General features: G+C 35.0%; 1 protein-coding gene across 1 annotated transcript in view; it reads right to left on the bottom strand.

The window, feature by feature from the left end:
- Window positions 1-12853, bottom strand: part of LOC137028172 (uncharacterized) — a 43456-nt gene that overhangs the window by 19285 nt on the left and 11318 nt on the right. Inside the window, exons 5-10 of the mRNA XM_067396941.1 lie at window positions 11538-11837; window positions 7639-7959; window positions 6915-7226; window positions 6272-6580; window positions 5834-5866; window positions 5521-5571 (exon numbers count right to left, since the gene is read on the bottom strand). Of these exons, the coding sequence (XP_067253042.1) occupies window positions 5521-5571; window positions 5834-5866; window positions 6272-6580; window positions 6915-7226; window positions 7639-7959; window positions 11538-11837 (1326 nt within the window). The remainder of the gene's footprint in view (window positions 1-5520; window positions 5572-5833; window positions 5867-6271; window positions 6581-6914; window positions 7227-7638; window positions 7960-11537; window positions 11838-12853) is intronic.

The raw sequence follows: 12853 nt of genomic DNA, 5'->3' as shown, positions 1-12853 counted from the left end.
TGGGTGGCGGCTGGCTTGACCGCAGTCCCTAGACGCACATACACACGTTTGACTTTACAAAACACAAACGCACACCTTTATGTATTCTCATTCTCTCTTAATATGCCGAGTGTACGCAGATAGATTTTAATAATCAATTTAAAAATTATGTAAAAAATAAAAACGGCATTAATTAGCGCCCTCTCAAGGTACGCACAGTGCGTACAGCCGTACAGCTGCAGGCGCCACAGCCCTGGACTATAACCCTCTGGTCATCACTAGATACTGTGCACAAAATCCTTCACCATCCAGCTCAAATTGTTCATTGGTGTGTTCAGCTGTGAATGTGAGTCATGTGACTCTCTCCTGGTACAAAGGAAACAGTTTATTGTCCAGCATCAGTGTGTCTGATCTCAGCATCAGTCTCTCTCTACCTCTGGAGGTGGAATATCAGGATAAAAACACCTACAGCTGTGTGCTGAACAATCCCATCAGCAACCAGACTCAACATCTGGACATCAGAGGACTCTGCCAGATACGTTCAGGTATGACAGAAATGGCATTAGTGATATGGTGGGATGGGGTGAACTATCTCTTTAAATATGATTGTCACTCCTCTTTAGAGTGCTTTAATCTCATTCTGTACACACTGGCTTCTGTAATATACGGGAGTGACAACCATATTCTACAACCGAATTAATTATGATAGTGTTTAGGCTACAAAACAAAACTAAACAAATAATAGTAGCACCTACCAACTGCTGTGTTCCCTTTGGAATGGTGATGCAGTCACGTGATTCTCAGGTGAATGAAGCTGCCATCATAAATCAAACATATGCCGATACATGCGTTGTTCTTGACAGCTCAGCTTTGGTGTCAAATTTAACATCACTAAACAAATACAAAAAAACACAACCTACCTTCACAAAAATCAATTTGAAAAAAGTAAAATGCATTTAATCATGTTTTATTGCTGGGGTCTCAGAGACCCTGAAGAGAACATAAGGGTTAAACAGCTCTCCCAAAATATTTTTTTAACTACTAATGTCAGTTATGATCACATCATTGTATATTTTATATTATTGATCAATATTATTTTTTATTATTATTGTCACAAATTAATTTAGATGATATTTGAACAGATTAGATAGAACTGATTCAAGACAAGAGTGATTCCGTATTCCGAAGCTTTGGTCACATGCTTTTTCAAACCGTAGCTCCGCGATGATTTAGACATGGTGGAGAAACAAGTCTGACCTCCAGATGTCGCTAATGCGCACTGGGTTAGAAGCTTCGAGTAAATTTTCGGCCGTTTTTCGGCACAATTTGATGAAAGCCTCAAATGCTTCAGAAAGCCTTGGTTTCCAATCACTAAATAAAACTTATCCATACTTGGAATCTGTCCTCTGCATTTATCCCATCCAAGTAAGTGCACACACATTAGGAGTAGTGAGTAGTGAACGCATGCACCTGGAGCAGTGGGCAGACATTTTGCTGTGGCGCCCAGGGAGCTGTTGGGGGTTAGGTGCCTCAGTCATTTCCTGCCGGTGCTGGAATTGAACCAGCAAACAGACTCACAGATTCACTGGCCATTAGGCCACGACTGCCCTAACCACAAAGAGAGCATGCTGTTTCAGCAGCTTTTTGAGTATAAACAAAGTCCAGCATGAATGGTTAGCCTAATATGCGTCTTTGGTCGCTATTGCTAATGTACACAAAATAGGTTCACAGTCACCAAACAACAACGTTGGTATGATCATCACTATTACATAGTGTTGCTATGGGGAATTATGTAAACATTTTGAACCATAATTTAGGGAATTAAGTGCTCAGAACTTTCACATTTATATGTTTATTTAAAAGGGCACTGATTCTGTGATAGGAATCAGAAACATAAGAATCTCTTTCGCAAACACTGTAAAAAATTGTCCTGTGAATTTGGACAACTCATTGCTTCTACGTTCAGTTAAACTGCTAACAGTGTTTGCAAATTAATTGCCTAAATTATTACATTATTTGCTAACTGCATTCTTTAAATTGTGATGTTGACATGCATTTTCTGTAAAGCTGCTTTGAAATGATATGTATCGTGAAAAGCGCTATACAAATAAATGTGAATTGAATTGAATTTACAGGTAATTACTGGCAAAAAAGTTGCCAATAAAATCCTGTAAAATAGTTGTTCATTGCTATAAAATGGATTACAGAATAACACTGTTGATCAATTTACAGTGTATTGTTGTTTGTGGAATACAGTATTTTTTTTTTTTTTATTATTATTATTTTCTTTTACAGGATTATAAAATTGAACTTGTAGTAAAATGATAGTTTAACTCAAGTCAATTATGGACAGTGGTTCCACACAACCAACTTAGTTTTTATTAATATTAAAGGTTTTATTTTAAAATAAAATAAATAAAAGGCAAAATAATATAAATCGTTTTCATATACTTTGACTTTTACAATGAATTCTTCTTGTTTAATTGTATGCTTTACATAATTTTGTGATGTTTTGTGTTGGCAATCTAGATGTGATACTGGATTCATCCTAAATTGCCTTACTCACAAACATTGTAAGATAATCATGATTCCATTGGTAGCAATAGCTCTACAGTCAACATAAGCTTACATGGTTTTTGAGCAATGCAACTCCAAGCACAACCATAGTGAGTACTTTCTCATTAAAGTAATTTGAATTTTTGTTTGCAGGTCCTCAACCCAAGCACAAGTGCAACACTTCACCACAATGGTAACCCCAAAACTAATAATTAACAGAAACTTTTAAATACCAACATAATAGAACAGTAAACATTAAAAAGTCTTTCCATTTTCTCATCTTCCTAAAAACTGCTTAAAATAACACTTTATTTCAGTATTTACACTCCTAGTTCATCCCCTTTGCAAAGCATGATGGGAAGTGAAAATCCTGTTTGATTGAGTCCTGGTTGGGTTTACTTGATTGAAACATGTTATTTTAATATGAAAAAAATCAAATTAAGTCAAAAAGTAATTGTTTCAACTTAATTTAACATGAAGCAATAGAATGTGAACCAGAAACCTGATACAATGGTGCTGAATCAAAATAAGTTGTTTAAATAAAGGGAACAGCATCAAAAAAATCATTTTTTTTTTTAATTCAGTGTAGCCCAATTTATTTAGGGCACTCTGAATACACCCAATTGGGTATACCTTTGTAATAATCATATTACAACAGAATAAGCAGTGGTTTAATCCACTTTAATGGAGTCATTTGCCTGTGTTTGAACCACTTCATCGACACAGAAATGATTTCTGAAAACACCTGCAACTGCTGATAAAGAACCAACTCAACAAAAGTCAAGAGCTCAACAAAGCAAATGCTGATCTCCATGATGGTGACCTCAAACAAAACATTTTGAATAAGACATAAACATCTAAACCTCTGTTAATTCTCAATAAGATCTTCTGTAGACATGCAACAGAAATAAAGTCAGTCTGGATAGTAATAAGTTAAAAAAAACATTTGAGGAAAATCATACATTTTAAAAAACATTCCTCTAATGTCAAGAAAACTGTACATTTTTTAATGTTCCCTGAACCAACACTGAATATTGAGAAAACGTTCTTATAACAAAATTCTGTTAGCTGAACCCCACTGAAGTCCACTATATGGAGAAAAATCCTGGAATGTTTTCATCAAAAACCTTAATTTTTTGACTGAAGAAAGAAAGACATAAACATCTTTGATGACATGGAGGTGAGTAAATTATCATGAAATTTTAATTTGAAGTGAAATAATTCTTTAAACTCAAGCACGGGCTCCCCCCTCAGTCCTTCCCTGACTGTATTTTTGCTATGTAATTATCTTTATCTTGGCTAATATTTACTTTTTTCTTTCAGCAACCAATGGAAATTGTTGGGCAAGTAAAAATCAGAACCAGAATGAACCTGTAGAAAAGCTCCTTAGCATTGAGCCCTGCATATACAGTCCCTTTCAAGACCTGCCTCTTTTGTTATAAAATAAACTCTTTAATGCAAAAAAAAAAAAGAACTGTAATTCAGTTTAAATAACATGCCATATTTGACCACAAAACCATTACTATTATTTAGAGCTCTTCAATTTTCCAGTTCAGCTAGTTAAACATCTTCTGATTTTACAGTCCCAGTTCATCCATGAGTGTTTGTGATTACAATTAACAACTAGAGTTTAATGTTAATTTTACAATGATTTTTTTTTTTTAAAAATCTGAATTGTATAAGTATTTTCACACAGTACATTTCACACAATTTTGCCTTTTTATTTATTAATATTGTAACATTCACATACATATGTATATTTAGGTACATTGTTTATGTTGCATGTTAAAACAGCTGTTAGGAAGCAAAGGCTGAATAAGTGTTTGTCCACTAGAGAACAGAAATAATAAGATCAGCGGCATATCCATGTCTTACATGTATTCATTAAAAACAGATGCTTTTGTCAAAAATAATAAAACATAAGGCACAGCACAATGTGGTATCATGCAAATAAAAACTATGATTCAACAAAGGCGTTTTTTCCATCTTTTTTTGCTACAAGTGAAATAGAACATGAATAGAAATAATTTCAATCACATTTACATTTTAACATTCAAATTCACTTGAGATCATAACCTAATTTGAACATAATTACTTTATATAGCAAAATAAGGCACACATTTACAATGTAAATAAAAATAAATGTTAAAAAGTTTGTCAACTTAAGTATTTGGGTTTTCTTTTACAACATAAGTGTCACTTTCAGTGAAGTTGAGTGACACTGAATGATCGAAGATGTTTCTTTCACACACTAATGGATTTCAACACATGAAGAAAGGTCATGTGATCAATTCTGAACATCAACAATCCTGTACTGGTGTTAATTACATGAAACATCACATTAACTGCTTAAAGAAACACTGCTGTGGTAAAACATCTTATAAAAAGCAAGATATTACTTAAACTCACTGTCTGCAATCACACAAATTCAAAGCAGTGAGAGTCAAACTAGTATTATGTTAATAGAGTAACAGGTATGAAGTGTAACATTTTTAAAATGATATATTATGAAAGTGTTTGATTAACATGTTTCTTGGTTTGTCTAAAAACCAAAGACGCTTTGTACATGAGGGTTTAACAGCTCAACAGACTCGGTTCATTCTTACTTACACTGGAAAGATACTGGAGGCTCATTAAATTAGAAATGTTTTTTGTTTGTTGCTGGAGCTGAAATGTTGATGATGTCATAGTGATTGGCACTGGTGGGCGTGTCTTATCTCATTAAAGTGAACTCATCCCCATCAACCCCTTATGCAAAGTAACCATGGTTTAATCATAGTAAAACTATGCTTTTGTTGGTGTATTGACTACCATTTGTATAACCTCAACAAAACCTAGTTAAACTATGTTTTGTAGCAAACCCATGGTTAGTTCGTTGTTACCATGGAATAACTACAAGAACCATTTTTTTTAAATTCATAGTAAAACCATGGTTAATTCTCATAAAGGTGTTCATTCACTATCTTAGTGTTCAATCCACATCACCTTGATTCAGCAGTGCCATCTCTACAGTCGCCGATTCATTCTCTCGGTTTTCTGTGGAATCAGAAAATACAGACAATGACAAATTAAAAAGAGAGAAGATGTACTGATCTGGATTTAGTTTTATAGGAGACATCAAAACTAAAGTCAGGAACTTACAATGTACAAAATTATCTAACAGATCAGTACATCAGAAACATTTTCTCTTATAGACATTGTGTTTGAAATCTGAATGAATAAAGTGAATGAAGCCACATCACACACTTCAGATCATGATAATGCTTTAAAGATATTCAGCACAAAAACAGAATCTCACCAATTATTCTCTGCATCTCTGATGTTTTCCTTGCTTCATTAGTCACAGCAGCACATAGAGAGAAACACAAAGACAATTTTCCATTAGATCACGTGTGAACATCAGTTTGAAATCACTACACAAACATCATTCAGATGTTTTATCAGACTGAAATAGACAGAGACAGTTTGCTGTGTTTCAGACTAGAATAAATATACATTTTTGCTTTATTTACAGAGCGCTGATATAAATAAAATTTGAATGAAATACTCATTGAGGTGAGGCAGCAACTTTAATCATTCTGAATCTTTAATCATAGATTTCTAAAAACGGAAATGATCTACAGAACAAACTACAGAATGAAGTCTAAACATCAGTTTGAGCTGAATTACCTGCAGAAAAACACACAATATATGAGGAAGAACTGTGATCATTATTACACTGACTGGAGCGACTCACCAGTGACAATAACAATGAATGTCACGATGGTGTTTCCTTTACTGCTGCTGGTGATCTTCAGTTTATAAACTCCAGCACAAATAGTTCTGATGTTTGTGATGGTCAGAGATCCAGTCTTCTTGTCCAGCTGCAGTTTATTTTTGAATATCCCATTAGCATCATATATAGTGGGCTCTCCAGTCTCTCCTTTGATTTCAGCTATGAGAGAGTCTTCATCTCCAAACCTCCACTCGATCTGATCATCTCTCTGTATTTCAGCATCAGTGTATAGAGTGACAGATCCGCCCTCAGTCACTGACTCATACCTCACTTCACGTCACAGCAGCACATAGAATCAGAGAAATGAGGAGATTATAACAATGAGTCAGGTAAAGTTTCATAAAGGATGTGTGCGTTTGTGTACATGTTTGTACAAACACACACAAACTACATGTGTGACATGAGCCCTAATTATGTGATATTAATAACTACAATTTTTTAGAACAAAACAATGCGTTTTAAGAACAATACAAAATGAATGTCAAGTTACAGTTACACAGTTTAATGTGCACCTTTACTTATTTCCATTCAGTTCAGTGTAAAACTGTTCATTTCAATTACACTCATGTACATCTTTAAAATAAACTGAAAGAAAAGTACTTACATTGCTTTAAAACCTTGAATTTCTTGTACGAGGTCCCTCTGCTGTTGATGATCAGTAGTTTATAGAGCCCAGTGTGGTTAGCGGTGAGCTTTGTGATGGTGAAAGATCCAGTCTTCTTGTCCAGCTCCAGTCTGTCTCTGAATCTCCCATCAGCAGCATCATCATATGTAATGATCTCTCCGTTCTGTCCTTTGATTTGAGCTATGAGAGTGTCTTCAGCTCCAAACATCCACAATATCAGATCATCTTTCTGTATTTCAGTATCAGGATTTAGAGTGACAGATTCTTCCCCTCTCAGTACTTTCACCTCCACTTTATCACAGCATCACATGGAAACAGAGAAACACAAAGACAAAACTGCCATTAGAGATGGAGATGATTTGCTGTTTTCTTAAACAGAAACTTTATATTAATGTGTCAGCTTCAGATTTGATGATTCAAAGACATAAATCCAAGTGAGCTTTAAACTGAGTGCTGATCTCAATAAAAACTGAAGGAAATACTATTTGCAGCAGCAACAGAACAGAACAGTGTTTATTTCACAATGTAGTTCAAATGGAGATTTTAAAAATCTAATCTTATAAAAATGATCTACAGATCAAACTCTTTATGGAGTCTGAAATTAAAGCAGTTTGAGCTCAATTACCTGAAGAAAAACAGAATTACAAGGAATAACTGCCAATGAAGAACTGTGATCTTTAATACACTGACTTGAGCTACTGACCTTTGACAGTGACAATGAATGTCTTTTCTGAAACCCCATCACCGCTGTCTCTGATCTCTAGTTTATAGCGTCCAGCATGATCAGTTCTGATGTTTGCGATGGTCAGAGATCCAGTGTTCATGTCCAGCTTCAGTTTCTCTCTGAATCTCCCATCAGCAACATACTCATATGTACGCATCTCTTGGGTCTCTCTATGTTTTTCAGCTATGGCAGTCAGCATATTTTCATCTCCAAACCACAACAGGATGTGATCATCTTTGTTTATTTCAGTATCAGGGTCTAGAGTGACAGATTCTCCCTCCGTCACTGATATCATCATCTCTTCATTAGTGACAACACCGCATAGAAAGAGACAAATAGAAAGACAAAGTTGCCATTAGATCAATGGTGTGTGCATGTGAACATCAGCATTTGTAATTATTACACACAGATCATGCAGAAGCTGTTTTATCAGTGATAATCTTTACACTGCCGAGGGAAGAGTTTGTGCTGAAGATGAAATGTTGTATAAAAGCTGTAATTCAATGCAGCAGCTCTGATTGACATCATCCTGTAGTGTCAGAGAGGATCTTCTGAGCTCATGAAATGAACCAGAAAACTAGCACAGTTCTTGCGTTCTGACTCTTCAATCAACACTGTCTAGAAACTTTCATGCTGCCTGTATAATTTCATTTTTAGGAGGCTTTTGTCACTTTGTCACAACATGTGGTTATATTAAAATATATACATCAATGGAGTGAAAAAAACTAACAGTTTATTAAAACCAAAAACAGACACACACTGAAGACTGAAATTATCTAAAGAACTTCTGATGGGAGTCTAAACATGAATCAGTTTGAGCTGACATAATGATGATGAGTAAGTATTATTTGAATTGTTATTAATTAAATGTATCATAATGTACTATTTTATTAAGGTAACACTTTACAATAAGGTTCATTAGTTAACATGAACTAATAATGAACTGCACTTATACAGAAGTTATTAATCTTTGTTAATGTTAATTTTGACATTTACTAAGATATTATTAACATCTTGTTAACATTAATTAATGCACTGTGAATTAACGGACAAACAATGAACATCTGTATTTTCATTAACGAACATTAACGAAGATTAGTAAGTAACAAATGTATTTATTATGGCTAGTTCATGTTAGTTAATACATTAACTAATGTTTAACTAATGAACCTTATTGTGAAGTGTTACCTTTATTAACTAATGATTTGCAAATGTATCATTATGTTACGACTTTACTTGTTGAGGCACATGACTATTAACTAATTGTTAAGTAATATGTCATTATGGTTTTGACATCTACACTAAGCCATGGATTTCAATTTCAAACCATCTACAACTGTGATTCCAGGTGAACTGCCACATCCAAAACATTGTTGTTCATGGCACAGGAATATTTTGGGTTAAGCTTGAGGTCAAAGATTTAAAGGTGGAACACTGAGAACATGCAGCTGTAACACTGTGTCAAAACCGGACAAAGACAATAGAACCCATTATAATCAGTGATAGTGAAGCTACACAACACAACAAAATGTCACTTCTGCTATGAATGACAAATGGACTTGCAATGGTCTGTCACATGACTCAATAATGGTCACATCCAGTTTAAACACAGTGTAACATCAGTCTGTAGTTCAGATTCTGGTCTGCTGATATTTGTGTGCAGCCCAACTTACCCATCCTTCACATTCTCTGTCATTACACTCACTGCATGAGTAACTGTCAAAACCCATTAATGACATATTACTTAACAATTAGTTAAGTCAGGTGCCTCAACAAGACATAACATAATGATATATATTCAAATCATTAGTTAATGATTAATTAAAGCAGACAACTGAAGTTATGGCTTCAACCCATTGTGGCAATTAACACAATAATTTACACTTTTAGTTAATAAAATTTGTTATTACGAAATTAATACATTATGACACATTTAATTAATAACAATGCATATATTACTTAATCTATTAATCGTATAGACTCTTCACTCTTAAAAAATGCTGGGTTAAATATGGACAAACCCAGAGTTTGGGTTGTTTTTACCAAGCCATTTTTCTTCAACCAATTTTGGATTTATTTTTTTAGCCAGCAATATAGTAATATAGTAAAAGGCATGTTTTTGCTCCCCCCCCAAATAGGGGCAAAATGTGTGGTGTATTTTAAGCAGAAAAAAAAAACAAAAATAAAAAAAGACCCTACGTTGTTTTTCAAGCACCTTATTACGACCTATATTTACGTTTTAGAGTCATGCGCCCTCTAGCTGGTGTAAAAATAATGAGTGTCGTGTTTCGTCTGTCGTCATGAAATGACGTATGACTGTCCTTACCAATCAAAATGCGTGTTCATTTAAATGCAGTGTGTGAAGTTTTTCCCATTTCTCCTATTTTCATTTAGCAAAAACTAAATATTTTTAACAACTACACCCACCCCACCCCTAAACCTAACCTTAGTGATTTATAGTGCATATACTCTTTATGAGCACATGCGTTCCCCCGGGATTGAACCCACGATCACAGGATCACATGATTGCATAGTAATTGCAATGCTCTACCAATTGAGCTATGCGAAACCCAAATATGATGCATAAAAAAGGGAACAATGAAAGTGTCCTGTTATCAAGACAAACGTTCCAATGGGTCGTATTTCAGGGAAGTGGTCGTATTGGTTGAAGAAAATGTTGCTTATATTACATCTTGTGAAAGAGGGCATAATAGGTGCCCTTTAACCCAACCTGCTGGGTTTGTCCATATTTAACCCATCTTGGGTTGCTTTTAACCCAGCATTTTTTAGAGTGTTTATTAGATGCTGATGCAGTAATCATTAATTCATGGTTTAGTTCTTCATGAGTCATACATTAACACATGATTATCTGTACATTCCTTAAAGGGTTAGTTCACCCAAAAATGAAAATTATGTCAGTAATGACTCACCCTCGTGTCATTCCAAACCCGTAGGACCTCCTTTCATCTTCGGAACACAGATTAAGATATTTTAGATTTAGTCCGAGAGCTTTCTGTCCCTCCATTGAAAATGTGTGCAGTATACTGTCCATGTCCAGAAAGGTAATACAAACATCATCAAAGTAGTCCATGTGACATCAGTGGGTTAGTTAGAAGTTTTTGAAGCATCTAAAATACATTTTGGTCCAAAAATAACAAAAACTATGACTTTATTCAGCATTGTCTTCTCTTCCGGGTCTGTTGTTCATCCGGGTTCACGACTCGGGTTCAGTGAACCGCAGCGCACAGCGCGCTGCTGACGTGTTATCTGGTGCGCCAGAGTTTCGTTTACAGTCTGAAGGAGACGCACGCTGTATTCAAGCTATTTTTTAAAATGGTGCGTAAGTGTGCATGTCGCGGATGTCCTAAACGCCAAAAACAACGGCGTAAAAGTGCATTACCAACGCCGACAGATGAAAGGATTCAGTGGAATCAATTCAATGGAATCAATTCAATGGAAAGGATTCCGGAAGGGAATACAATGCTGAATAAAGTCACATTTTTTATTATTTTAGGACCAAAATCTATATAAGATGCTTCAAAAACTTCTAACTAACCCACTGATGTCACATGGACTACTTTGATGATGTTTGTATTACCTTTCTGGACATGGACAGTACACACATTTTCAATGGAGGGACAGAAAGCTCTCGGACTAAATCTAAAATATCTTAAACTGTGTTCCGAAGATGAACAGATGTCTTACGGGTTTGTAACGACATGAGGGTGAGTCATTAATGACATAATTTTCATTTTTGGGTGAACTAACCCTTTAAGCATGAATTATTGCATATTAGTGCACCCGCATTGTAAAGTGTTACCAAAACGGAATATATGAGGAAGAATGTGACCATTATTACACTGACTGGAACAACTCACCACTGACAACAACAGAGAATTCTTCATACAAGGTCTTTATGCCTCTTCTGATCTTCAGTGTATAGAGTCCAGTGTGTTTATTTGTGATGTTTTTGATGGTCAGAGATCCAGTGTTATTGTCCAGCTCCAGTCTGTCTCTGAATCTCCCATCAGGAACATCATCTTTTATCTTTTCGGTCCCTTTTTTGATTTCAGCAATGCAAGTCTTTTCATCTTCAAACAGCCACAGTATCTGATCACCTTTGTTTATTTTTGTCTCAGGGGATAAAGTGACAGATTTCCCCCACATTTTTGTCGTCACTTCATGTCACAGCAGCACACAGAAAGAGAGAAAAGAGGAGATGATAAGTGAGTGAACTGAAGGAGTGAGAGGATACTGTGTGATTATTCATGTGCTTCTAATAATAACTTTATCATGTGGATGAATTTTACTTAAAGATCTGCAACAATTTGCAATAATGTTTCATGTGTTAACAAAAAAAATTGGTTAGTTCACCCAAAAATGAAAATTCTATCATTAATTACTCTCATATCGTTCCAAACCTGTAAGGCTTTTGTTCATCTTTGAAACTCAAATGAAGATATTTTTAATGAAATCTGAGAGATTTCTGTCCCTCCATTGACAGCCTAAGTAACTACCATTGTCAAGCCCCAGAAAGGTAGTAAAAACAGCATTAAATGTCACTCCAGTGGTTTAACCTCACCACAAGTGCTTTGTTTGCACAAAACTACAATAACAACAACATAATTAACCAACGTGTGTTCATGAGAGCACCACGACACATACATGTGTTGACACAAGAGCAGACATTTTAGGGTCAAAGTGCATTAGAGTTGGACATTTTGTAAATAAAGTGTTTTTTGTGTGTGTGTGTGTGTGTGTGTGTGTGTGTGTGTGTGTGTGTGTGTGTGTGTGTGTGTGTGTGTGTGTGTGTGTGTGTGTGTGTGTGTGTGCAAAAAAAGCACTTGCATTGCTTTGTAAAATTTAGGTTAAACCACTGGAGTCAAATATCTTTTGTACTTGACAGAAGAAATAAAATCTTACATGTTTACAATGACAAAGTTGAGGTAATGATGACAGAATATAATTTAGAATAAACTGTCCCTTTATAGGAAGACATAACACTAACTGACCAGATATATATGTTCACTGAAACAATTAATAAATAAGTGTAATTTACAGTAGACATGCAAACACTCTCTCAATATAACTTTCTTGGTTCACTTTAGAGTTTCTGTAGTCTATGATGTTTAGATGAACAAAGTGAATAAATCCACACTTAATGACACAAACACAACCTTCAATACCAGAACAA

The sequence above is a fragment of the Chanodichthys erythropterus genome, chromosome 10 (assembly GCF_024489055.1).
Source record: "Chanodichthys erythropterus isolate Z2021 chromosome 10, ASM2448905v1, whole genome shotgun sequence".
Classification (NCBI taxonomy): domain Eukaryota; kingdom Metazoa; phylum Chordata; class Actinopteri; order Cypriniformes; family Xenocyprididae; genus Chanodichthys; species Chanodichthys erythropterus.
Note: the sequence above shows the minus strand (reverse complement) of the source record. Positions and strands in the feature narration are given on the sequence as shown.